The sequence below is a fragment of the Lepidochelys kempii genome, chromosome 16 (assembly GCF_965140265.1).
Source record: "Lepidochelys kempii isolate rLepKem1 chromosome 16, rLepKem1.hap2, whole genome shotgun sequence".
In the NCBI taxonomy this organism is placed as follows: domain Eukaryota; kingdom Metazoa; phylum Chordata; order Testudines; family Cheloniidae; genus Lepidochelys; species Lepidochelys kempii.
Window position 1 is genome coordinate 8,855,647 of NC_133271.1, and position 27,524 is coordinate 8,883,170.

Consider the following 27,524-nt stretch of genomic DNA (forward strand, 5'->3'; position numbering starts at 1 on the left):
GAACAGCCATACCGGGTCAGGCCAATGGTCCATCTAGTCCAGCATCCTGTCTTCTGACAGTGGCCAGGTGCTTCAGAGGGAATGAACACAACAGTGATGCATTCGCTGTCGTCCACTCCCAGCTTTAGGCAAACTGAGGCTAGGGACACTTCAGAGCAGGGTGTTGCATCCCTGCTCATCCTGCTTAATAGCCGTTGATGGACCTATCCCCCATGAACTTATCTAGTTCTTTTTTGAACCCTGTTATAGTTTTGGACTTCATAGCATCCCCGGCAAAGAATTCCATAGGTTGACTGTACGTTGTGTGAAGAAATACTTCCTTTTGTTTGTTTTAAACCTGCTGCCTATTAATTTCATTGGGTGAACCCTAGTTCTTGTGTTATGTGCAAGAGTAAATAACACGTCCTTATTCACTTTCTCTTCACCCGTCAAGACTTTATAGACCTCTGTCCTGTCCCCCCTTCGTTGTCTCTTTTCCAAGCTGAGAAGTCCCTGTCTTTTTCATCACTCTTCATATGGAAGCTGTTCCACACCCTCAATCATTTGTGTTGCCCTTCTTTGTACCTTTTCCAATTCCTATAGATCTTTTTGAGATGGGGTGACCAGATCTGCACGCAATATTCAAGAGGTTGGCGTACTATGGATTTATATAGAGGCAATATGATATTTTCTGTCTTATTCTCTATCCCTTCCCTAATCATTCCAAACATTCTGTTTGCTTTTTTGGCTGCCGCTGCACACTGAGTGGATGGTTTCAGAGAACTATCCACAATGACTCCAAGATCTCTTTCTTGAGTGGTAACAGATAATTTAGATCCCATCATTTTGTACATATAGTTGGGATTATGTTTTCCAATGTGCATTTCTTTGCATTTTTCAACATTGACTTTCATCTGCTATTTGTTGCCTAGTCACCCAGTTTTGTGAGATCCCTTTGTACCTCTTTGCAATCTGCTTTGGACGTAACTATCTGGAGTAATTTTGTATCGTCTGCAAACTTTGTCACCTCACCCCTTTTATCTGTTCATTTATGAATATGTTCACCAGCGCTGGTCCTAGTACAGACCCCTGGGGGACACCACTATTTACCTCTCTCCATTCTGAAAACTGACCATTTATTCCTATCTTTTGTTTCCTATTTTTTAACCAGTTACCGATCCATGAGAGGACCTTCCCTCTTATCCCATGACAGCTTCCTTTGCTTAAGAGCCTTTGATGTGGGACCTTGTCAAAGGCTTTCTGAAAGTTTAAGTACACTATATCCACTGGATCACCCTTGTCCACTGTTTGTTGACTCTCTCAAAGAACTCCAATAGATTGGTGAGGCATGATTTCCCTTTACAAAGGCCATGTTGACTCTTCACCAACAAATCAGGTTAATCTATGTGTCTGATAATTCTGTTCTTTACTGTAGTTTCAACCAGAAATTGGCATCACATTAGCTGTCCTCCAGTCATCTGGTGCAGAAGCTGATTTAAATGATTGGTTACATATCACAGTTAGTAGTTCTGCAGTTTCATATGTCAGTTCCTTCAGAACTCTTAGGTGAATCCCATCAGGTCCTGGGGACTTATTACTGTTTAATTTATCAATTTGTTCCAGAATCTCCTCTAATGACACCTCAGTCTGGCACAGTTCCTCAAATTTGTCACCTAAAAAGAATGGCTCAGGTGTGGGACTCTCCCTCATATTCTGTGCAGTGAAGATGGATGCAAAGCATTCGTTTAGTTTTTCTGCAATGACCTTATCATTCCTGAGGGCTCCTTTAGCATCTTGACTGTCCAGTGCCCCCCTGGTTGTTTGGCAGCTTCCTGCTTCTGGTGCACTTAAAGAAATGTTGCTGTTACTTTTTGAGTCTTTGGCTAGTTGCTCTTCAAATTAGTTTTTGGCCTTTCTAATGATACTTTCCTACTTGCCTCGCCAGAGGTTATGCCCCTTTCTGTTCCTCAGTACAGCTTAACGCCCAGGTTTTAAAGGATGCCCTTTTGCCTCTAACCACTTCTTTTACTTTGTTTCAGCACAGCGGCACTTTTTTGCTCCTCTTACTGTAGTTTTTTTAGTTGGGGGGGGTATACATTGAATTTGAGCCTCTTCTGGTGTTTTTTAAAAGTTTCCATGCAGCTTGCAGGCATTTCACTTTTGGGACTGTACCTTTTAATTTCTGTTTAACTAGCTTCCTCCTTGAGATGACTTCCCAAGGTCTCTTCCAGCCCTATGATTAGGGGCTGCTCTCTGAGCATGCAGTAGCTACCAAGTGGGGTCAGGGAGGTTTTCCCAAGACGGGCCCTATTGCACAATTCAGCGTGTTAAAAGTGGCTGTTTGATATCATTGTTTGAAAACACCAAGCACCAGCCTGTGTTAGAGACATGATACCAGCCAATGGTCTGGATAGAAGTCTGGCCCTTTACACTGTTCTCTTCTTGGATACCTTCACTGCCTCCTCCCCCACCCCACCCACCCCCCCCAAAAAAAGGGCAAGACTCCTCTTTGTCCTGTAGATAGACTAGTTTTACGTGTCCAAATCCCATTTCATTGAGAGGTGAGTGCCTAACTCCCTTTGGCTCCTTTGGAAATCCCATGCAGAATGAGCCAGAGAGGGGGCAATCCCGAGAGGGAGACTCAGAAGGGGCTCCTCGAATTGAACATCCCTCTTGTGTCTAAAATCTGCTGACCTGCTAATGCTCCAAGCGGTACCCAGATGGCTGGCAATGAGGCGATTTCCCATTCAGTGCACTGTGCGTTCGGCAGCACTGTCTGATAGTCTGTCTCTGTTTCTCCTCAATGCTTTGTTTTTGTGTAAGTGTGTTGTGCACGAACACTGTGGGAGAAAAACACTGCCAGTAAAACCACAAAGAACAGCAGAGGGGAGTCTCGAGAGCCAGTGTAGCAGCTCAAACTCCCTTCAGCTCACGTGTCTAAAGTCCACACTGTTCCTTTAAAGAGCACGTGCAACCATCCACCTCCTCTTCTGCTCAGCCCTGTTCAGAATGTCCTGCAGTCTGAAACTTTTGTCTGGGTGGGTGAATACACCCCGTAGAAGCTGCAAAGGAAAGAGGCAAGTGAAGAGCAAACCTAGAACAGACCTATTTAAAAAAGCATAACTTCTGTCCAGCTGAGTCCTCTTACAGGGTCTGTTCCCTGAACAGGTGGAAAGGGTTGAATTGCAGGTAGGCTGACCAGACAGCAAGTGTCAAAAATCGGGACAGGAGGTGGGGGGTAATAGGTGCCTATGTGAGAAAAAGACCCAAAAATCAGGACTGTCCCTATAAAATCGGGACATCTGGTCACCCGAATTGCAGGTGATGCATACAGAGTTCCAGTTAGTCAAATATTTGTCACTAAGCTCTAAGTGCAAGCACTGAGGTAATACTATTTCAGAGGTACTTTAATATTGCATGAAACTAACCCAGTGGCATCAGAAATGCGGCGGCTGGTGCCGGGGTTCCTGGGTTGGGGATGGGGGGAGAGAGAACACCATGAAAACAGCAATAGAAATGTTCGAGATCACTACTGGGTCACATTTGTCCTAAGATGTAGGCTCATAGCAATGTTTCCACAAAAGCGTTTTTCAATTCCAAAGGGAACTTGCTTTAACAAATTAATGTTCCCGGCACTGTTTTCAATATGACTTATTTATAATCTCATCTATGAGACTTGTCTGTAGTATTCAAGTGCCCTGCAAACAGTAAGTTTAGCCTTAACACCCCTTCTCCCCCATCCAGAGTCGTTAGCCCCATTCTAAAGGTGAGGGAATTTAGGTATGGTGAGGTGGTGGCTTACCAGAGATCACACAGTCAGAAACAAACCCCCTGTTTCATGGGTCCCAGTTCTGTGCCATAGCTACAAGACAAATCTTCCTCTTGTAATGCCGACATCACAGCTGTTTGCTGACACATGAGACTCTGAAAGTGAAATGGGCAGGTCTGATATCCTGTTCATCTCAGCTTGGACAATGAAAATAAGTAATACCTTTAAAGCTGTCACTTTTTAATAAGAGGTGCTTGTGATGTAGGAAAGGAGCCTTTTGGATTTATCTGCCAGCGTCCTTTTCATTCTTTCCATCAGTAGAAGTGCAGCGCAGTTCACCACTGGGGGTCTCCCTTGACTTAAATATAAAAAGAACAGGAGGACTTGTGGCACCTTAGAGACTAACAAATTTATTAGAGCATAAGCTTTTGTGAGCTACAGCTCACTTCATCAGATGTTAGTCTCTAAGGTGCCACAAGTCCTCCTTTTCTTTTCGTGGATACAGACTAACACGGCTGCCACTCTGAAAGCTGACTTAAATATGGTTCACTTTTAATGCCATTGTAGCTATGTGCTGTGCTTAGTGTAGTCATTCTCAGGTCGGGCTCAGGGCTGCTTTTTCACACAAGCAGAATCTGTGCAATGTTAACCCATTGTGTACACTTGCAGGGTAATCTTTGTTGTAATTGACAACTGCCTCCTGAAAATTTGTCCAGTATTAAATGCTGCTTAAACTCCTGTTTCAACTTCAGGCTTCTTTTGTTTAAATGGATGCTAAGAAAGCATAGCAGCTGGGGAAAAACTATTTTAGGGTCAGTCGGGCAAAATGGCATGAGTGTGATTCCTGTAATGTAAATGCAGCTCCGTGTGTGATGCCGTAGGCTGAAGGTGCCCGTTTAAAATCCTGGTCTTCCTTTAGGGTTTGTCTAGACACAGAAGTTGTACTGGTTTACTGTAAGTCTGTTTAAAAACTGGTTTAGTTAAACAGCTGCCAGCTCCTGTGTGGATGAACTTATATTGATTTAAAACTTGGTTATATTGGTGTAGCTTGTGCCTGTAAATTTACTGGTGCAAGTTAAATGGCTACAGAGCAGGTTTGGATTGATAGGCGTGTCCACACCCAAAGTGGCACCCATTTAATTAAATCAGTTTAACAGAACACCTTTAGTTACAGCAGTGCAGTTTTGTGCATAGCTAAGGGTGATCAGACAGCAAGTGTGAAAAATCAGGACAGGGGGTGGGGAGTAATAGGAGCCTATATAAGAAAAAGACCCAAAATCGTGACTGTCTCTGTAAAATTGGTTTCAGAGTGTCAGCTGTGTTAGTCTGTATCAGCAAAAAAACGAGGAGTCCTTGTGGCACCTTAGAGACTAACCAATGTATTATGCCCAAATATATGTTAGTCTCTAAGCTGCCACAAGGACTCCTCGTTTTTTTTGCCTATAAAATCAGAACATCTGGTCACCCTATGCGTAGCTCAGGCCCCAGACATTGGTATGGTTTATATTGATATAGCTAAACTGATTGCTCGAGTCCACACTTCTCTGCATGCATCAGTTTAAGTTACTTTGCTTGTGAAGTATCACGTCCACATAGCACAGCAATATTCCAATAGCTCACAGTCTACTGCTGCCCTTCTCCACCCATCAATATGTGCAGAAGTAACCCCCATAATGGCTGCTCTCATCCACTGCAACTTAGCCTGTGGTCATGTAGATTTCTCCAAGGAGCCTGATCATCAGCTTCAGTGGAGCTGACGCCAATTTGTACTAGCTGAAGCTCAGCCCAGGTGTGGGTAGCAGGCGAGAGCCTTACTCCGCGGATTGATAGACAGACAGCTCCTCATTCTGCAGGCCACGCAGCCCTTCTGTTTACATAACTTCCTACCTGTTGGCTTCATGCCATTCGAATCACCTGCTCGCTGAGGCTAGAGATGTGCCAGGCAGGTGGTTTAGCTGCGGCCCGTGGAGTGAGACTTTCACTGCTCTACCCACTGCTGCATTGGTGGATGGTGTTTGTCTCCTTTGCTGACATTTCTTAAAACCGCAGCCAGGGACGTGGGTGTTTTCGAAGATTGCAGGTGAAAATGGTACTGGTTGTAGCATAACTCTGGACACACTAACTGGTGCTTCTCCCTGAACTCCCCAGCTCAGAGGGCTCTTGGGTTGGCCAGATATATGGCACGTGGGCTCTCCTAATAAGTCTGCCTCTAAGAGAGAGACTGTAGCAGAGTCCGCTTGAAAAATGCCTGAGACAGAAGCAAATCTTGCAAAGAGCAACTTTTCTGCGGGCTGTGCCAAGGCAAATGAAGGCACCAGAGCACAGTGCAGCCCTTTCACGTTCAGCATGTGTTTAGCTTGGCAGGATGCTCTGAGAGCATATTCCTCAAGCAAGTCTCTTCCGGGCTGGCACGATGAGAAGCAGTTTCTTAATTGCTCACTTCCAGGCATGTGGCATGGAAGAATCTACTACTCACAGCCCTGCTGATGTACCTCAGTCCTGACCTGTAGTTCCCCCTGCCGATGGAATTGCAGTAGGGCTTTTTAGCGATGTTTCCAAAGCAGACTGTGATCATCCCTCCCCCCGCCCCCCAACTCAGTCACTTAACAGCAGATCCAAAGCCTATCTTTCTAAAGCTGTATGTGGGCAAAACCAGGTCCCATAATTCCCTACCAGCCCCTCTCCCCAGTGCCAGCAATGGGGAGAGCTGCAGTGTAGACAGGATGCAGATACCCTATTATCATGCTGTTGAATCTTGAGTAGAGCATGTATAGACCGCACAGGTTTAACCCCCACCCCTGCAGCCTCTCCACCACCGCTGCTACTTCTGGCGGCCTGTTAAAGGTGTGACTGCTGCAAGTAGATATGCGGGGTTATGGTTCCCACCTACGCTGTCCCACTGAGTCTCCTTAGCCAGGCTGGTGAAGGGCAATGGAAGATTCCTTCACAGTAAGAACGGCCCTCTTTGACTGGTATGGCTTCGGTACGGGGCAGGCAGTCTGTGAAATCCAGCTGTCCCTGCTCAACCAGAAAATTGTTTTGTGGCCACTAGAGGGAGGAAGGTGCATGCCCCAAAACCAGGCTATGTAGAGCGTGTGGTGACAAGGATGGCAGAAGGCAGAGCTATTCCAGTTGCCTCCTGCTGCTCCGCTTTGTTGGGTCGGTTAGCTCAGTAACAGCTCTCCAGCAGGGCACACCAGGCCACCTTCCGCTCTCAGTGCTCTCTGACATGAGCTGCCTTTCCTCCTCTAAGCCCAACGGTGAAAGCATTTGCGTCCCCGAAGGGGGGCTGCAAATCCAATTTAGATGTGGGTGCTTTTGTGCTAATTTGATTCATGTTACTTGGCCTCCTTATCGCTTGCCTACAGGAGAAAGTTGCACCAGTTTAACTCAAGGTGTGAATTTAAAATTTAGTTAAACTTGTGCAACAGGCTATGTATAGAATCATAGAATTGTAGAATATCAGGGTTGGAAGGGACCTCAGGAGGTCATCTAGTCCAACCCCCTGCTCAAAGCAGGACCAGTCCCCAACTAAATCATCCCAGCCAGGGCTTTGTCAAGCCTGACCTTTAAAACCTCTAAGGAAGGAGATTCCATCACCTCCCTAGGTAACGCATTCCAATGCTCTTACTTCAGTTTAAGCCAGGTTTATTGTGGTCTAACTTAAAGCGATTAGGAACAGGTTTAAGGTAAGCTAAAATTGCCCACTTGTAAACCAAAATAAGAGTGTCCACGCAGGAGTCTGCACCAGTTTAACTTAAATTGGTTTAAAAACAGATTTAGGTTAAACTGATGCAACTTTGTATGTTTAGACAAGGGCTTAGTTCCCACTTTGTAGGGGGAAAGGGTTTACTTTCAAGGGACGTAGAAGTACAGTCTTGGAGAACACGCTGCTGTCAAAGATGGATACCGTCTGTGTATGTGTAGACATCAACCTAGAGTATACCTTATTGACCTCCATTTTCCTGGGGCAGAATCTGTTTGTCCCTTTCCCCACAGTCCTAGCCAGCAGCCCCAGAGGTGTCCCGGAGGTTGCCCTGGGGGCCTGAGCTGTTTGGTTAGCATGGCTGCAGCAGAGCTGTTTGGAGCAATGAACAAGGAGGTGTATGCGACACCCTTCAAAGCAGTCATTCTGCAGCCGTATGCGAGAGAAGGAGATGTAGCCCCCTCCAACTTACAGCGCACTTGTCAAACGCTCTCCCTCCACCAACCGGAGACTGAGTCGCTCACCTGGATTATAGGGCTTGCAGGGCTGAATACACCTTTGCTCCCTGGTTGCTATCAGCTGAACCTGAGTTGGGCTGATGGAGGCTGATGTCCACTGGTCAGAGAGGCCTGGTGTTTTGGTCTGGGCATGCACCGCTTCCCTTAGTGGAGCCTGCAGGAGAAACAGGAAGATTCTGATGCACTGTGGCTGGCCTCCCTAGGTGATTTATGGAGCTGGGGTTAAAAATAGCCCCTCTTCCCTGCTGTGGAATTACCCAGCTGCTTCCAGGCCTCAGCTGTACTGGGGCCTGGTCTACGCTTAACTTCTCTCGATATAGCTATGTTGGTTGGGGATGTGACACTTTGTTTTTTCCCAACAGAACTAGATCTGTGTAAGCCCTAATGCAGACGCACTCTTACACTGGCATAAAAGCACTTTTGCTGGTGTAGCTTATGTCTCTTGGGGAACTGGTTTAAACTGTGCTGGCAGAAACACTTTTTTGCCGCTATAAGCTGCGTCTACACTAGGAGGGTTTGCTGATATAGCTATGCTGGTATAGCTGTGCCAGCAAATCTTTTCCAGTGTAGACAAGGCTGGGAGTTTAATAGTGTAAACTAATGAGGTAGGAAGGACACACATGTTTATTCATTGTTTGACCCGATAGCGGACCCGAGAGCTAACCCTGGCTAGGTACAAACATTTAGATCCCATCTACAGCAGAGTTCCTTTGTTTTCAAGAAAGCAAACACTGGGCTGGATCCTCAGCTAGTGTAAATGGCATCGTTCTGTGGACTTTGGCATCCAGTTCAGATAAGCCAGCATGAGTTAGTGTGTGGCCAAAGCTGCAGTTCCTGAGGAGGACCGACGCTCCTGGAGCAGCTCAGTGGGAAGGAAATAGGGATGGGCCTCTGGCTCCTGTATTTTTGGAGGGACAGGATGAGCGTGTAGGGTCTGCGAAGATGGAATTGCATTGTCCTAACTTCACCTTGTGCCTGCGGGTTGGTGAGAGAGCAGCGCTGTGACAGGACTTGGAGGCTGGAAGTGTCTCCTTAGACTGCTGCTAATGGAGAGGAGAGGGGGCGCGTACAGACACCCCTGTACTCGTCCCGGGATGTTCAGGAGCCGCTGCAGCTATGCGAGGGTTACCCGGAGTCCGAGGCGAAGTTCAGCCACTCGTGGGCTCCCAGAGTAGCCTTTTCAGAAATGTGTCACCCTTTCCGTATTGGTCGCCTCCTTCGCAGTGTGGAATCTCCTGCACTAAGGAGAAGCCAGGCTGCATCCCCGCAGGCTTTGCGCTAGCTGAGAGCGTGCATTGGCCCTGGGCAGGCAGGGCAGCGCTCCCGGAAGTACTCCATGTTGTTTGACCCACTGAACTGGGCTCACTGCCCCTAGGGAGGAGGAATGGAGGGAAAGGAGCCACAGCCCTGGCCTTAGCCCTCACCGCAGGTTCCTTTCGCTCTGTAAATAATTAACACAGCCCATCACCTGGTAGGCAAGTAGAGCGCTGCACAAGCCTCTGCTCTTATAACTTGACCCCATCATGCCAAAGTCTTGCGAGGGTGGAGATATTAGTACTTGTATCTTATGGGCTTTGTCATCTAAGACTCCCCAAGTGCGGTGTAGTGATGAGCTAATTATCAGTAGCCATATTTTACAGATGGGGAAACTGAGGGCACAGAGACAGTGACTTGCCAAAGATGAGATTTCACCCAGGAATCCTGACTCTTAGTCCCATGCTCTCGCCACCTGTAAAACCAAGCTAACCCCCAATTTGTTAGCAAGTCAGGCTGAATTCATGAATGGCGGGGAGCGTGCTTAGCAGCGTGGGTAGACACAAACACCTGCTAGCTCCGCTCAAGCTAGTGCACTAAAAATAGCAGTGTGGCTGCAGCAGCTTGGGCTAGCTGCCCAAATACATACCCAAGGGGGTGGGGCCGGTTTGTGCTGGGGTGGCTAGCCCATGCTGTTGCAGCCACGCTGCTATCGTTAGCGTGCTAGCCTGTCTGCCCCTGCTGGGAAGCACCCACCCCGCTGCACTGTGCATGGGATGCAAATGAATATGTAAATCACGGATCCTGTGCCTGGCACGGACCTGAGCACACAGTCAGCACATAGGCTTTAAGGCACTGCCCCTGCTGCTGTTGCAAACAGAGTTTGGGACCTGTATTTAAAGCCTTTCAGTGGTGGTCCTGCCACAGTGGTTCTAACGGGGCTTGGCTAACCGGTGAGAACCTGTGCACCCATGTTAAACTAGTTTTGAAAACTACTTATAGCCTGGGAAAGAACATGGCTTGGTTTTAGCTATACCAAGGGCTAGTCTACACTCCACTGCTTCTGCAGATAACGCTATGCCGGTATATCTGTACCGACAGAGGCCCCTAGTGCAGACCCAGCATCTGCTGACAGAAGGAGTTTTTCTCTTGGTGGTGTAACATCGCCTAGTGATGACATTAGCTATGCTACTAGAAGCACGTGTGCGTGTGCGTGTGTGTGCGAGAGACACCCCAGACTGACATAGCTGTGATGCAAAACTTTGTAGTGTGGATCTCCCAGATACGCACGCTTCTCTCTGGCGCTGTGTAACTGGAGCTTAAACACCCTTCCTTTCCAGAGGAAACCTGGCCCTTGATTCAGTTTTAGTGAAACTAAAGGTTCGTAAAGCCTAGACCCAATACATTTTTCCCATGCTTATTTAAAACTTCCTGTGGAGAAAGAGTCTTTAACAAACCTTCCCATGCAGCACGTGTGTGACCCACCTCTCCTCTCCCTTTTGCTAGTGCAAAGGAACCTGGAGATGAAACTGCCTAGAGATACCATGGAACTAACCAGCCTGTTTTTATTGGCAAGCCTGAAAGAGAAGCAACAAGCCAACAGCATCCCTAGTGAAACGCTAACTCGAATTTAAAAACTTCCCTTTAAATATCCTACCTCCATGATGCAATCCCCATTGACTGGACAGGCGGCAGAAGCAGGCCCATGGTTAGCACACACTGTTACCCTGTAGGATTGCACCAGTGCTGAGAAATGCGTATATATTTCCTGATGTCTATGTACCCAGAACATCATCTTGATGTGGAGCTGGAAATCATCAAGCCCTGTTTACGCAAGCACTTCACCCTTTGCTGGAGAACAGGTGCTAAACGTACTAGACCAGTAGTTCCCAAACTTTAAAAACCTGTGAACCCCTTTCACTAAAATGTCAAGTCTCGTGAATCCCTTCTTAAAAATGAATATTTCCAGGGATTCTCTCCTTTACCCGAGTATAAATTATTAAAAGCAGTGATCTTGGAAATATAAAATTTGTTTTTATGACATGCTTATTACACACTATGTATTATTAATTATTATTTATCATTACAGTATTTTTATTACATTATGCAAACGGCAACTCTCTTCCCAGATCTCACTTTCGTAGCTTGTATCACTTTGAATAAGCCTGTTATAAGACAAGGCTCCTAGGTTTCATCAAGGAGTATCAGTGTGAAACAGCATGAAGGGATTTAAGAAGCCAACTCACAGAGTTTCTCCTACACAAGCATTCAGGTCTTGAGCAGTCCAGGCAAACAACCCACGTTACAACAAAGCTTAAACTTGTTCTTCATAATAATTTTAAAAACAATACTAGCTGCCTATTTAATTTTAAAAACAGCAAAAAATATCCACCTCCCTTTTTATTTCTTATAGGGAGTCTTGAAGTTTAAATCTTCTCAGTGTGATAGATAGGCTTGCTTTGATCTGCTTCGGTCCTGGAAATCCAGGGGCTCCGGGCTGCTGGCCCCGTGCTGCTTGGGGTCCCTAGGCACAGCTCTGTCCGCCGTTAGGGATTTTTTCCCCGAGAACCCTCTGTAACATTTCGGTAACCCCCAGGGGTTCACAAACCCCAGTTTGAGAACCACTGTGCTGCTAGAGGCAGTCATATTTACCATAGCAGTAACTCCAGCTTTGCCTTTAGCAGTTCCTGGCACGTCGGGGTATGTAACGGCTTTTCCGGGATCAGAGCCTAAAAGTTTTGTTGAGTTTAAAAGAAGTCCTGTCCTTTTCCCCAGCTGATCCTGTGGTTCTGCACCCTGGTCGGGTTGTTTACTCACCCACAGTGATTTATTTATGTGCCTGTTAAATATAAACTTCGACAGTAACATCTGCACAACATGGTACGGTGAAGTTGTGGAATATGCCCTGTTTCAACAGATCTAGACATAAAAGGGTGTCCTCCTGGACTGAAAGGGAAACATTTTAATAAACACAGTGCAATGCAAAATGGATCCTTTTGGATTATAGTCACTTTTCTAATTTGGATTTTAGGAGTCACGTATCATAGAAGCTAAATGCAGGGGCTGCTTTCCTTCCAGGCATCTGGATTTCATATTCTCTGCTTTTAGCAAGTTTCATGCTTAAATGTAAAACTGTCCTAGATCCTTAATTCATTATAGCAGAGTTATCTCATTTGGTACTGGCCGGTGTGGGTGCTAGAGTCTTACCAGCCAAATAGCACATGCTGTTTTCCAAAGAGCTGCAGAGATGAAGATCACTGTATAAATAATGATTATTGTGTTGATAGAATCCAGTGTGAAACGGAGACAGGATTTATTTCATGCTTTCTATCAACGCTAAACCTAACATAAGGGTTAGTCTTCTCGCTGCTCTACCAGTATCCTTCTCTGATATGATCTAAACAAATAGAATACAAGATGGATGATATGAGACACCCCCCCCCCTTTTTTTTGAGAGAGAGAGCGAGCGAGCTCTGGCCTCACGCTTTCTGTGCTCTTGTGTGCACTAGAAAAGTTGCACCAGGTTAACCAAATAGATTTTAAAATCCATTTTAACTTGTACAAACTCCTAACGCACATGCCTTTAAATGTTAAACCCTCATTTAAATCTGTCTAGATTGCAACTCAATTAAATTAAAAGCAGTGTAATTAAACTGGTGCAACCCTTACCTAGACAAGGCCACAGAGAGCTAGTGTAACTGGTTTTCTCCTTAAACTGATTTTAGATTGATCTAGCTAAACCTGTGACAGCATCTAATACCGGTGCTCTTCAATCAGGTTAACCTTTGCTTAAATTAGTGTAGCTTAATTAGGTAAATCAGATGCAGTATTGCCAACTCTCGGTGTTCAAAACCCATGATTCAGACCCTAAAAACCATGAGGCTGGCTTAAAAATCATGCAATTTTATAAAAATATAATATATTTGGGGTTCTTTTTATTTCCCTTCTGGCTTCTGAGACTTTAGGGGGCATTTGAGTCAGATGTTCAGGCTTTTCTCTGCAAACTTGAGGGCTAGAGATTTCCTACTTTTAAAGTGGAAGCTGAAATTCTCAACTAATCACATGACTCTGGGAGCTGGGGTTTCGAGGAAAGCACTAAATATTGTGAGAAACCTGCTCTAGCTCAGAGCAGTTACTTTGGGGAAGCTTTCTGGCCTATGTTATGTAGGAGATCGTACTAAATTATATGAATCAAGACTCTCCATAAAATCTGTTGGCAAGGCAACAGATGCAAAGTAGATTGACAAACAAGGGTAAACCTGGTTTAAGTGCATGTACTATAAAGGTTTGCACGGCTTTAACTAAATCAGTTTGAAATGTTTGTGACTCCTAATGTCTCTTGTTTTAAATCACACTGAAGTGAAGTCTCTGATCAGCTGGACTGTGGCACAAATAGCATTGTGAGTCACTGGGATTAGGTTTTGGGGGTGGGGATGGGGTTCTATTGTACAAGAACACAGGGAGGGAATTTGATGTTTATTTCCAAACATTCAAAGTGACGACAAATTCCAAAGGGGCCTGTAATAGCTATAACCTTGAATTATCCAGATGCTGAGCCCGCCTCTGTCCCACTTCCCCTTTTGTGTGTTTCAATTCATCCTCCAAGGCTCCCCACTGAGGACAGCCGTGGCTGAATGAAGCAATTGAGAGGTAGAAAAAAAGAGAGAGCATTTAACATCTTCTGGCTTTGAAGTTGAGTTTAATCCTGTTAAAAGCCTGGTGCCTGAATAGCAGGCTCTGATATGCGTCTGGCAAGCTCTCCCTGAAGTCAAAAGCAGTGTAACAAATGCCAGGATTTCCCTGTGTGTGTACGTGTGAGAGAGAGAGACACTCACACAGAGTAGTGAAAGCAGCCTTTGCACAATGCATCAAAAATGAGCACTTCCCAGCATGAGTTTCACATCATGGGGTTTGGCCAGGCCAGATTTATTTCAGCAGCGGCTCCCGGTTGTGTAACTGATTGACTTGCGTGTGCAGTGTCGGAAAGTCTTGTTTTTAAAAGCTCCAAGGATGATACTTTGCTGTAAATGTATCTGCCTGTTAACATGCTCCTTATTTAACATGCATGTTGCAGTTGCGCCTAGAGACCACCTAACTCGATCAGAACTGCCGGGGCAGAATGTTGCCACCTCTGGACCGTTTGGGAGCTGTGTCAGTAAGGAATGAGGCAGGGATTGCTTTCCAGGGATGATGGGGCAGGGAGCGAATGGGGAATTGCCCTATAGATGATGAATGGGCCTGATCGTTCAGAACATTCTGTACATCGGCGATGCCCATTAAAATCAATGGGGGGTGCCAGAGTTTGGCCCCTGTGGCTGGCTGCACGGTGTGCCAGGCTTGCAGCCAAGGGCCGGGCTGGTTTAGTGCCATCAGCCCACAGTCACATCTATGCTGGGGTCTTAACACACACTTCCTTTCTGCCCAGGGGAGCAGTCTGTGGCGGGAGGGAGTTGTGCTCCAGCAGCCTGTGGCTTACCTGGAAGAGGGGTATCCCCCAAGGCAGCACTGCCCTTCCCCCCAGGCCCTGGTCTCTTGTAGGATACTTGTGACCCACAGATGACTGAACATACAAGCACAACTGGGCATGTAGGCTGGCCCTTTCCCGGCTGGCCAGTGCCCTTTGCACTGACACACACAGTGGTGGAGCTCAGCCCCTGTGAGGCTACTCTGGGGAGAATCCCTTTTCATAGAATCATAGAATATCAGGGTTGGAAGGGACCCCAGAAGGTCATCTAGTCTAACCCCCTGCTCGAAGCAGTATTCTTGTCAGCAAGTTAAGGAAGTATGGGCTGGATGAATGCACTATAAGGTGGGTAGAAAGCTGGCTAGATTGTTGGGCTCAACGGGGAGTGATCAATGGCTCCATGTCTAGTTGGCAGCCGGTGTCAAGTGGAGTGCCCCAGGGGTCGGTCCTGGGGCCGGTTTTGTTCAATAACTTCATAAATGATCTGGAGGATGGTGTAGATTGCACTCTCAGCAAATTTGTGGATGATACTAAACTGGGAGGAGTGGTAGATACGCTGGAGGGGAGGGATAGGATACAGAAGGACCTAGACAAATTGGAGGATTGGGCCAAAAGAAATCTGATGAGGTTCAATAAGGATAAGTGCAGGGTCCTGCACTTAGGACGGAAGAACCCAATGCAGAGCTACAGACTAGGGACCGAATGGCTAGGCAGCAGTTCTGCGGAAAAGGACCTAGGGGTGACAGTGGATGAGAAGCTGGATATGAGTCAGCAGTGTGCCCTTGTTGCCAAGCAGGCCAATGGCATTTTGGGATGTATAAGCAGGGGCATAGCCAGCAGATCGAGGGACATGATCGTCCCCCTCTATTCGACATTGGTGAGGCCTCATCTGGAGTACTGTGTCCAGTTTTGGGACCCACACTACAAGAAGGATGTGGATAAATTGGAGAGAGTCCAGCGAAGGGCAACAAAAATGATTAGGGGTCTGGAACACATGACTTATGAGGAGAGGCTGAGGGAGCTGGGATTGTTTAGTCTGCAGAAGAGAAGAATGAAGGGGGATTTGGACTAGATGACCTTCTGGGGTCCCTTTTGCCCAAGACAGGGGCTGGCATTAAGGTGATATGCACCTAGTGCAGAGCTGAGCCTCGTCGCCTTATCACGAGCCACTCTTCTTCCTCTATCTTCCCCTCCCTGCCTCGTGTTGTGTATCCCACCTGGTCTGCACGCCTCCGGGCAGGACCTGTCTGTGCCCTCCCTTCTCCAGGGAGGACTATACACATCTAGGGGGCTACGTACTAAGAGATGTCAAGGCCCCAAGTTCTTCCCATTGGAGGCAGGTATAGCTCGCCTGGCTTCCAGATAGCTCTGTTGGAGTTTGGCTGCAGATTATTGTGCAGGGCTAAAAACATAGTTGTTAATAATCCACTAATTGAGACCAATGGCCCCTCCTCCTAGGTGGAGATGCTGCTGGAGCCCAATAGGGAATTTCTGGCTGGGCTGGAGCAGGTGGAGGGCCTGTTAGCTTATAGAGCTGGCTGGCTCCCACATGTTCAGTTCTGTGTGCAGTTCAAGGTAATGGGTCCAGCTGGTTTAGGGCCAGGCTCCCTGAGACCTTCCCCGGCTCTGTGTGACCCCTGCAGGGAGCTGCAGTCAGCTGGGGCACTCGGGGTAGAGGGGCTCCTGGGGCGGCAGAGAAGGGAGATTGCATGGCATGTTGGGCCTGACATCCTCCTGCAGCAGGGCAATGAGACACCCCCTGCCTGAGGCCCGCCGTTGTGCCCTACAAGGGCCCCGCAGCCCTCAGGAGCACAGTGTTCTCTGCGGCTCTGCAGCTGCCTGTGTGCCGCGCACCCTGATGATGCTCTGAGTTCAAATTGCGGGGTGGGGAGCCCCGAGCGGAGCCTTTGTTCACACTCTGCCTGGGACTGTGCTGACAGCAGCGGCTGCTGGCGTTAGGGGTTCATATGGGCTGGTGGCATCATTAAGGCAAATCTCCCCTCCCAAGAGGCAGGAGGTGGGTTCTGTGTCTAGCTCAGCCAGTGGCAAACTCTGGTTTGTGACTCTCTGCATCCTCCAGCTCCACGAGCTATCGGCAAAGATCCCCCCGAGGTGAATGTGGGCAGGGCCAGCAGGGGGCGGTGGCTCCTATCCCATACTTTTGGGGTCTTCATGTTTGTCCAATCATGGGTGCAAGATTACCCCTCCCTTTAACCCTGTTGGCCCTGGAGAACACTGGAGTTCATGATCCTTCCTCCCCCGCCTAGAGCTCAGAGACTACCCTGCCTTCTGGGCCGAGGAGGAGGTCCATGGTGAACGTACATGATCTGGTGCAAGGATGCAGGGAGCTGAAGGAAGCTGGGAGGGGCGGTGTGTGTGATGGTGATCCCGCCTGGAGCGCTGTGGCCGTGGGGGCTGGCAGGACTGAATTGCTGCCCTTTCTCCTCACTTCTTCTGAGTTTCTGTCGTCACTTCCCCTTATGTCCCTAACCTCCAAGCCGGGACAGATCATCTTCCCTGTGCAGTGCCAGGGCTGTCCCGGGCATCACACGGGTGATAGCCAAACACCGCTTAGCTGGACGTTGCATGGCCCAAGGCAGCCTGTCCATTCCAGCCCCACTGGTCAGTGTCACTCTGCTGTGTGTGTCAGAGTCCTGGTCAGGCCATGGATTCGGGTTATTGACTTGAGAAACACTATTGCGGTGCCTCTTTCGGGAAGGGGCCTGTTCATGGTGTTCCCAAGAGGCACTGATGCTCCCCCGACTTTCATCACTTTTTTCTTTCCTCCCTCAGCCAGCTCTGTTTCACAACATCCTCTGGGTTTCCCTTTCTGCATAACTTCTGTCTGCCTCTCGTTCACCTCAATGCCCAGTGGTCTGTGTGGGTTTCATTTATTGGACCAAGGGTATTTCTTGCAGGGCTGCGGAGCCATGGGAGTATTTGGAAATAGAATGGAGGGAGGGCAGATGGAGTATCGTCCCAGCTGGAGAGTAGGACTCCTGGGTTCTTTTTCCAGCGCTGCCATTGACTTGCTCCTTGGCCAGGCTGTCTGCCTCAGCCCCACATTTCACACAAATGGGAGTTATGCCAAGCCTAGGGGTGCTGAGAAGGTGGATGTTTGTGAAGCTCTTTGAGATCTTTGTGCACAACACACAACCTACAAGTTGCATGCACTCAGAAACATTAAATATGTTTGGCAGGAAGTCCCCCCGCCCCATGTCAGCCATAGAGCCATAGGTGTCAAGGTCAGAAGGGACGTTCCATTGTCTAGTCTGACGTCCTGTGTGACACAGGCTGTGAGATCCCACCCAGTGGCTCCCGTATCCAACACCTGCCTGGGCTGAGAACAATGGGATGGTTGAATGAAAACCCCACCCAGCCTAAGAAGCACCTTGCGCCTCTCAACCCTCCTCAACATCCAGGAAAAATTGGGCTTTGTCCAACCAGGGCTGGTATTGGATTCTAAAGGGGAAGGAGTTGAGAATCCTTTGTGTAAAATGTCCTTTCATCCAAGGATCTGGAGTAAGGGCAAAGTGCCCTCTCTCATCCCCTGCCCCTCCCAGGAGACCCTACCTAATAATAATCTTCCATGGAGATAAATAATTTTCAAGTCCTCCGTTTCTCAATAATACAGCCTCTTCCTCTGGTGAGTGCTACCAGCTCCAAGGGCTTCCTACCTGCCCCTAGGGGCTCTGATGACATAGGACAAGTTCGGAGCAAGCCTCAATGATCTCAGATGTCTCCAGAACTCCAAGGTGGCAGGGCAGGGAGTGTCTAGATAAATATCCAGTGTCCAATATGCAGAGAATCCAGCATCTACTCCAGGGCCACATCTAGAGTAGGGGGGAAAGGGTATGTTAGAAAATGTGTTAGCTAACACCATTTCAGACAGGACTTTTCCCCTAGTGTCGATAGAGCCAGTTGTGTTTAAAACACACTCGCTGGTCTTAGTCTACCCTACTCTACCTTTCCTCTGATGCCCAGACCCACTCCGGCTCCATCACCGCCTGTGTGATTTCAAGAGAGACCCTACAATCACTGCTATAACAATGTAAAAGGTTTGTACCTTTGTTTGTCGTCTTTTGCTCACAAATGCAGAGGGACATTTCCCAGGTAGCTTCTAAACAGATGTGTTTTTCTTCTTAGCCTTGTGATTGCAGCAAATATTTCGCTTGGCTTTTTGAGCTAGCATGCCATTGAGAAGCAAAGTCAGGAAAGTAACTGAAATACTTCTCTGATGGATTGTATTTATGGAGGGACACCCTATCTTAAATTCCCAATTACTGAGGGACAATCTACACTCACTGCTATATTTGCTTTCCACAAACTATTCTTAGTGTAACTTTTTGTGAGTGATGTATTGGCGTATCTGGATGCTAGTATTTAAACTGGATCATTACATTTATTAACCTTCATTTGAGATATTGCAGATTATGTACTATATGAATTTTATGGCTTTTAAAACCAAGCTTTGTACTTTTGGATAATTCAAGCGTTACAGCCAGATGTATAGAAACTCTTTGTAGACCTTTGTATTAGACAATTTTAACACTAGCTTTAATAAAACATTTTAAATTAGTTCAATGGCTGATACACGCTTTTAGGCCAGACCTTGCCCTTTTAGGGTTCTGGATTTGCTCTGATGGGGTTTATCTGGGACTAATGGCTATGATCGCAATATGAGAAACCTGTACAGAAGGCTGTCTTGGCTGTGACTTCCTTTCTGCTCGTCACCGCCTTCTGATTCCATCGGAGCAGTGAAATATTTCCAGCCCGCCAGTGGGATTTTCTGAGTTCTGCTTAAAATCTCTTTCGGGGGAGGGGAGAGAGAGGTGACACCCACAGTCCCTCAACTATTATCTGTGTGTTCTGGGGGGCTCAGAGTCTGAATTACAGGTGTGGGAGAGAGTCACCTGGCATTTGCCAGTGCTTCTTGTACAGGGTGCCAGTGTACTGCTTCTGTGAAGACGCTTGCTAGGGAGGCGGGTGGGTGCTGTTTCTTCTCAGCCGTTTCACCAGCTAAGGCCCAGTCCTGCAGTCCCAGCACAAGACCCACTGACTACACTCACCTACAGGCTGCAGGATTTAGCACAGTGGTTCTCAAACTTTCTGTATTGACGACCCTTTTCACACAACAAGCCTCTGAGTGCGACCGCCCCCCGCTGCCCTTAACAATTAAAAACACATTTTTATATTTAACATTTTTAAATGCTAAATTTATAACCCTATTGTTTAAAATGAATTTACGTTTTCTCATTGCTTTTAAATGAAGATGAAAACATTTTTATCAAATTATTATAATTATAAGCAGAAAAGCTATTTTTAAAATTTTTTTTACAGTTTAACACTGGGAGGGCGCGAAGAAATTTTGTCAATATCCATTTTCACAGCGGACTTAGCGCCCCATCGCCAGCCTCACTTCTGCGCTGCTGCTGGCCGCGGCGCTGCCTTCAGAGCTTGGCAGCCGGAGAGCAGGGCTGCTGGCTGGGTCCCCAGCTCTGAGGGCAGCAGCAGCGCAGAATTGCAGAAGGGAGGGTGGCAATGCCATACCATGCCAGCCTTACTGCTGCATAAGGTTTGACCTTTGCGCTGGGAGAGATGGGCACGGGGGCTAAGGCAAATGTTGAGGTGGCTGTAACCGCCTTAAGCACCCCCACAGCGCCACACCTCCCTGTGTGTCTGGCTGTTACATTATAAATTACCTTTTTTTGTTGCCGATCTCAGTGTTCTGATTGGTCTGCAGTTTAATGCAACAATCAAGCCCTCTAACGTTGTTTCAGTCCCACCTTTTTAGTCTCAAGACAACAAACCTGCCCCCATGATACTCCGATCCCCAGAGTCCAATTTCCTTAAAGTGTTGCTAATACAAATATATATGTTGTTTAGGAACAGCAATCGCTGCATTGTGTGTTTGCGATACTTTTTGAAGTAAATACTCTACATTGTGATAGAAAGGTGTGTGTCATTTTCTAAAACACTAGATTTAAAAGATATATTTTATTGCAGTTGCTCTCTGTTTTGTGGATGTACTCGCGACCCCCAGTTTCAGAGCCCCTGCCCTCTGTTAGCGGCGTGTGTTTCAGACTTGCCTGCGGAGGAAACTGCTCCTGCAGGAGCTCCAAGCTGTCACTTGCTCTCCAGCCCCAGAGCTGGAGCCTTGCCCTGTATAATGCACACGTTGCTGCGGGCAGCTGACCATTCCTTTGGGAGCCGTAAACCCCCGATGCTCCGTGGCAGTAAACCATTACAGCAGTTTTCTCTCTTTCCTCAGGGAGAACTTCTGTTCCCAACCTAGAGGAGGAAATCGACTTCTTAGCTGACGTGCTGGCCAGGCAGGATGCCTCTCGCCTCCATCTGCTCCAGGATGGTGAGTCCAGAAGTCATCTGCCTGCTCTCCTTAGCCTGTTCTCCCAGCCGCTTTCATGCAATTGCGCTGCTTTCCACGTTTAGTGACTCTGAGGCCAACGGTCCCAAAGTTCAGACAAAACCCCTGTGATCAACAACTCAGACTCTCCGCTCAAAGGCTGAAAACTGTGTAAATAAACATGAGCCCTCTGAAATGTCCTGCTTATTGAGGGCTCTGTTTTACTGTCCCTGCTGCCGATTTAATAGATTGGTGCTTAAATTCCTGTACTGAATTACTAGGTTTCCAGGGAAGTGTTTCTAGCATTTCCTGGCTGGGTGAGTTGGGGGGAAAGCAGACCATGGAGTTTTCATTGCTCTGCAAATACCATATTACAGGGCTCCTGGATTCAGCAGAGCCCAGGGCCTGGAGAACACGTGCGCTTCCTCATTTGGAAACAAACTCAAGACTCCCATCCTCTAGGCATGTCAAGGCAGTGCACGCTAGTGGTTAGAGCAGGGGACCAGGGTCTATTCCTGGCTCGACTACAACTCTGTGTGACCTTGAGGAACTCCCTTAACCTCTGTGTGCCTCAGTTTCTCGATTTGTAAAAGAGGGATGACCACTCCCGTGAGATTCTAGATGAAAGATGCTCTAGAAGTGCTGCGTGTTTGGTGACCAGAGGAAAGGGACATGGTTTTGGGGAGAGATATTCCTTACCTTGGAAATTTTGTCTTCTCTCTCTCCCTTTTCCATCCCATGAGCTGGGATTTCTTGAAAGATTTCATAGCTTCATTTCCTAATGTAAAAGGCACCCAAACTGCTGATGCCAGGGCAATAAAGTTGCCTTTTATGGCTGTATTTTATAATGGGGAGCACAAGTGCTAGAACGGAGGAGAGCGACTGCTGATTTCACATTTATTCCACAAGTGATTCCCCCAACAGCTACAGGCCCGATCCTGTGGTCGTAGCACAAGACCCATTGGCTGCAGTGGGAGTTAAGGATCTAGCCCCTCTATTAGCAAGGGGTACGTTGCGGACTTTCCATATGTTCTGGGGTTCTGTATTGCATCCCTGTGAACAGCAAGATGGCGCGTCCTGGTCGGTGCTAAAGCATTAAACACCTGTCAAGGTTTCTTCCCCACTCTGAACTCTAGGGTACAGATGTGGGGACCCGTGTGAAAGACCCCCTAAGCTTATTCTTACCAGCTTAAGTTAAAAACTTCCCCAAGGTACAAACTGCCTTATTCTTGAACCGTATGCTGCCACCACCAAGTGTTTTAAACAAAGAACAGGGAAAGAGACCACTTGGAGACGTCTTCCCCCAAAATATCCCCCCAAGCCCTACACACCCCCTTTCCTGGGGAGGCTTGAGAATAATATCCTAGCCAGTTGGTTACAAAATCATCAAAGACTCAAACCCCTGGGTCTTGGAACAATGGAAAAATCAGTCAGGTTCTTAAAAGAAGGATTTTATTACAAAAAAAAAAAGGTAAAAATCATCTCTGTAAAATCAGGATGGAAAATACTTTACAGGGTATTTCAGATTCAAAACACAGAGCATCCCTCTAGGCAAAACCTTAAAGTTACAGAAAACAGGAATAAACCTCCCTCTTAACACAGGGAAAATTCACATAAAACAAAAGATAAACTAATCTGCCTTGCCTGGCTTACCTATACTGGTTGCAGTGTTGGAGACTTGGATTAGGATGGGTTGGAGAAGATGGGTTTCTGTCTGGCCTCTCTCAGTCCCAAGAGAGAACAACCCCTTAAACAAAGAGCACAAACAAAAACCTGCCCCACTTCCCCCACCCAAGATTTGAAAGTATCTTGTCCCCTTATTGGTCTTTGGGTCAGGTGCCAGCCAGGTTAGCTGAGCTTCTTAACCCTTTACAGGTCACAGGATGTTGCCTCTGGCCAGGCAGGATTTTATAGCACTGTATACAGAAAGGCGGTTACCCTTCCCTTTATATTTATGACAACACCAATGGGGGTAGCGAATGGTTTTCACCTCTTTGTCCATATCTCCGCTGCCTGCCCCAGAGCTGGGTGCTGCGGGGCCCCGCTGCCTCTGCTGATGCTCGTGGTCTCTGCTTTCTTGCACAGCCACCCCGGCAGGGAAGCATCCTGAAACCACTGGGGCGAGAGGGAAGTCCCCCCAGAGGAACAGAGCGAGCCACAGGGCTGTGACATCTCATCCCACCACTACCACCAAGACAGTGAAGAGTTCTCCGGTGGAGGTGTTCCATGTCACTTCCAATGACCTCCTGATACTCGGTAAGTGCAGGCTTCCCTTTGGAGTTCAGAGCTAGAGATGGGCCCGATCCAGGTTGTGCGGGGGTGCGGGAGCTGGTTTAGCACCTTGGGGCTTGCCGCTGTGTCTGTGATGGGCCAAGAGGCAGTTTGGCTCTGAAGTGGAGCTTTGCAGCTCAGGCTGGCCTCTCCTGGGAGTTTGTTGCATTTCCCAGTGGGGCGAGACAGAATTCAGTTTGCTTATGAGACTGACAACACTTGCATCCGTGGAGTGACCAGGTTTACTGTCGTACGTACCTGTACGACAACAGGCATTGAAACTGCTGCACTCTGGGTGCCTGTGAGCAATAGTGCCCAGCGGGGTAGGCGTTACAGGACTTGGAGGGGTTAGTTATTGAAAGGGCAGGGAGGGCAAACCATCCCAGCCCGTAACAACCCCTCTGTCTGTTTTGGGCTAGCTTGGTCAGTAGCGGCCAGGTGACAAGCTCTGCGCTGTGTTCCTTCCTCTGCAGGGATGATCGTGGTGTTCTCTGTCGCCGGCATTGTTGCTTTAATCGTGGCTGCGATCTGCTGGTGCAGGTAAGCCAGCAGGGACCTCCTCCAGCAAACGGCTGGGCCGCCACTTGGTGTCCTGCTGAGTTTGTGCCTGGACTTCTGTGCAATTGAGAGGGGAAGGATTTTAAAAGAGAGAAGTAGCTCTCCTTGGGCTAGGGACCTCAGGTTGAGTCTTCGCCTGGCATGGTGCAAAACGCATCTCCAGCTGCACCCACAGGAGGCAAATGGGGGAGATAAAATGCCTAAAGCAAGAGAGAGTGGGCCCAGCATCCTGTCAGATACTCAGTACCAGTCGTTGTAAGGCGCAGTGGTGATGGGCGCTCTATAGCCCGGGTGGATGGATGTGAATCACTCGTGAGAAGAGTTTTAGGGCAGAGAGGTGCCGCATGCTTGGATACACTGTCACTTGTGACGGCCAATTAATATATCCTAGGAGACAGTGTCAGAAGGAGCCTTTCTAGCTGCGATTAACTTATCGTGTTGCAGGAACACTTAAGAACCCCAGGCATGGGCCAGGGCCCCGTTATGGTAGGCGCTGTGCAAACAGCCCCTGTTCCAATGAATTTACCAGATACATAAGGGTCCAGGGTAACCACCTGAAACCAGGAAGACTCCTGCCCTGCTTTCTGTGAGCAGATCACACACCCTGGCTCAGTCCACACAAATGCTGGGTTGATTGCACGGAGGTGAGTGCTAGACCAGTGTTAAATGGCTTGGTGCTGCAATGAATGGAGTTAACTCATAAAAACATGGGCACTGCTAGACTGGATTCACCCCGTGTCCTCTCTTTGATAGTGGCCAGCACCAGATACTTCAGGGGAAAGAGCAAGAGAAACCATGTAGGAGGCACATGTGGAATAATGTGTCCCTCATGAAGATTCCCTCCTGTTCCCCAGCACTCAGAGAGATTAGCTTACGCTCTAAAGTATGAGATTCCTTCCAACACACGTTAGCGTGAGCAATGAGAATTCTGGATGTTCTTGTTATCCATATAAACCTCCAATCCCTAGGTTCTTGGCCTCACTGACAGCCTGTGGGCGAGAGTTCCACAAGCTAATTCCACATTCAGAAAACCATTTCCTTCCATCAGATCTGAATCTTCTGTTCTGGTTCACTGAACATCCCCTTGTTCTTGTGCTGTGGGACAGGCAGAACAGAAGCTCCCGATCAGCCTTCTCTGCACTCGAGTATCAGAGGGGGAGCCGTGTTAGTCTGGATCTGTAAAAGCGGCAGAGTCCTGTGGCACCTTATAGACTAATGGACGTGTTGGAGCATGAGCATGCATCCGACGAAGTGGGGATTCACCCACGAAAGCTTATGCTCCAGTACGTCTGTTAGGCCATAAAGAGCCACAGGACTCTTTGCCTCTTCTCTACACTATTCATTATACCTCTGTGGCCCTGTCCCATGCTTGGCCTCTCTGCTCAGCTCTGGAGAACAGGCATGCCATTGAAAGGTACAAGACTGCTTCTCTCCAGGCCTCTGAGTGGGAGGATTGTGTTTCAGCACTTCCTGCCTGGTCAGAACCAACAAGCAGATAGATGCTGAGATGGTTTTTAGCTCAGCCTGTGTGTAGGTACCTGTCCTGGTGGGTGAACCCCCCACCCTTAGGTTTGTTATGGAATTGCCGGTAGGAATTTTCATTGCTGCAGCCCCAAGCCATGGTAGTTTGGTTCTGAGGGAGGAATGGTTGAAAAGGGAATTTGAAAAAGCTAAGAAGGTGGATAGGTTTAATTTGGGACCTGTCCCTTGAAATCATTCCTGCTTACCCAGTGTCTTGTCCCCTCTGTAGGCTGCAGAAGGAAATCAGACTAGCTCAGAAAACCGACTACCCAGCTCAGAAGCTACCCGGCCCCCTGCCATATGAAAAGATCTCGGTAAGCCACTCTGGACCTTCTGTCAGACCCGTCGGCAGCATGGTCAATTTTTAACACTTGAGGTTGTACTTTGTGAGCAAATCCTGTATGAGTTCTAGAGAGGTTGGTGAAACACAAAGGGGGAGGGGGTGTGCTGCAGAGGTATTTTAAAAGAAGTCATCTGTAGTCATGTTAAAACCTGTCTCTCACCCTCGGCTCCGGTTTGTACTGGAGGCTCTGTGGGCCATGGAAAGCTAATCACTCTCTGGAGATCTGTGTTCACATCTCCTGTTTTTCCTTTAAAGCCTGGGGATCAGAAGCTGGCTCAGAGCGCCCAGATGTATCACTACCAACACCAAAAACAGCAGATGCTCTCCATGGAAAAGTAAGTGACTCCTTCCAGCTCTCCGAGAAAGCAGCAACGGCCTTGCCAGCTGCCGGCTGTTAACAAGGGTCAGTCCGGAATAAGGGTCACCACAGTCTAGAGCCGGGATCGGGAGCTCTCTGAAGGCGTTCCCCTTGCAGTTCAGGAAATGCCCGGGCAGGGGGAGAGGGTGCCGACAGGATGGTGCTGGGAATCCCCGTTTGCTTCAACCTTCTAGCTGGAGGGTCTGCTTTGCTAAACAGTGCTGGGTTTGCGCTGTTGCAGCTGGAGAGGAAATTGACCCTGTGGATTTCACCTCCATCTCTACGTGCCTCTCTCTTTTCAGGCATAAAGAGGAGCCCAAACTGCCTGACTCAGCATCCTCCGACGAAGAGAACGAAGACGGTGATTTCACGGTGTATGAGTGCCCAGGGCTGGCTCCTGTAAGTTGGCAACGTGTGCCCTTCCTCCGCCCCTTTCCTCTCAATGCTCCCTTGCAGCCATCGCACCTCAGAGCCTGTGAGCTACCTCGGGAGCCGCTTGAGCTGGCGCTGCCTGAATCTGCCGGGCCCTCAGGCACTGGGCAGACGGGGAGGAGGAATGGGATCCCTGCTCTCAGGCAGTTCCAAAACCCTCTCCCTTACAAAGAACGAGTTGACTGTTCTTTGCAACGAGACCTTTTTAAAATGGCTCTTGTGCAAAATCTCCTCCTTGAGATCCCCATCCTATCCTTCTCCTCCTGACTTCCCTTCGCACAGAAGGGGATTCAACCTAAGCTGAAGGCGGCCCCCCAAAAAGCTCCCAGTGATCCTGTTCAGGATCTAGACCCTGCTGCTTAATAGAGTTGGCTGGCTGCTTCGAAACCCAAATGTGTTGTGGGGGTGTATCAGTTTAGTCGAAACCTTCAATGAGAAATTAGCAAAAAGCTTTACTAAGGTTGAAACGTTACATTCCAACTTGTATATGAATGATATAGTAACGATACATATTTGCTGACCATTTATAATCAATATAAAATGATCAAGTCAAAACTGAGGGCTTGTCTACACGGGAAACGCTGCATCGTAGACACTTGCTGCAGGGACCAGAGGGATTCTCCCATCAGGGTAGTTAATCCAGGGTAGTTAACCACCCTAAGAGGTGGTCGTTAAGTTGATGGAAGAATTCTTCTGTCGTCTACACCAGGGGTTAGGTTGGCTTAACTATGTCACTCAAGAGTGTGGTGGGGAAGAATTCTTCTGCCGCCTCTCAGGGAGGTGGATTAACTACAGCAGCCAGATCAATGGGGCCTAGCCGCGTCTTTGCTAGGGGGTGGGACAGCGTAGCTACGGCAGTGGATTTTGATTTTTCACACCCTTGAGTACCTGAGGTCTGTTGACCTAATTTGAAGCATAGACCAAGCCTCAGCCTGTGGGCGGAGACCCAGTAACTGGCTGTGTCTGGTCACTGCTTGTTCTGAATCT

At 48.0% G+C, this 27,524-nt stretch overlaps 1 protein-coding gene across 1 annotated transcript in view; it reads left to right on the forward strand.

Annotated features, from left to right (window-relative positions):
- NPDC1 (neural proliferation, differentiation and control 1) overlaps positions 1-27,524 on the forward strand; it is a 124,756-nt gene that overhangs the window by 94,839 nt on the left and 2,393 nt on the right. The window contains exons 3-8 of the mRNA XM_073314302.1: positions 20,962-21,057; positions 23,140-23,310; positions 23,799-23,865; positions 25,634-25,718; positions 26,003-26,082; positions 26,408-26,504. Coding sequence (XP_073170403.1) covers positions 20,962-21,057; positions 23,140-23,310; positions 23,799-23,865; positions 25,634-25,718; positions 26,003-26,082; positions 26,408-26,504 — 596 coding nt within the window. The remainder of the gene's footprint in view (positions 1-20,961; positions 21,058-23,139; positions 23,311-23,798; positions 23,866-25,633; positions 25,719-26,002; positions 26,083-26,407; positions 26,505-27,524) is intronic.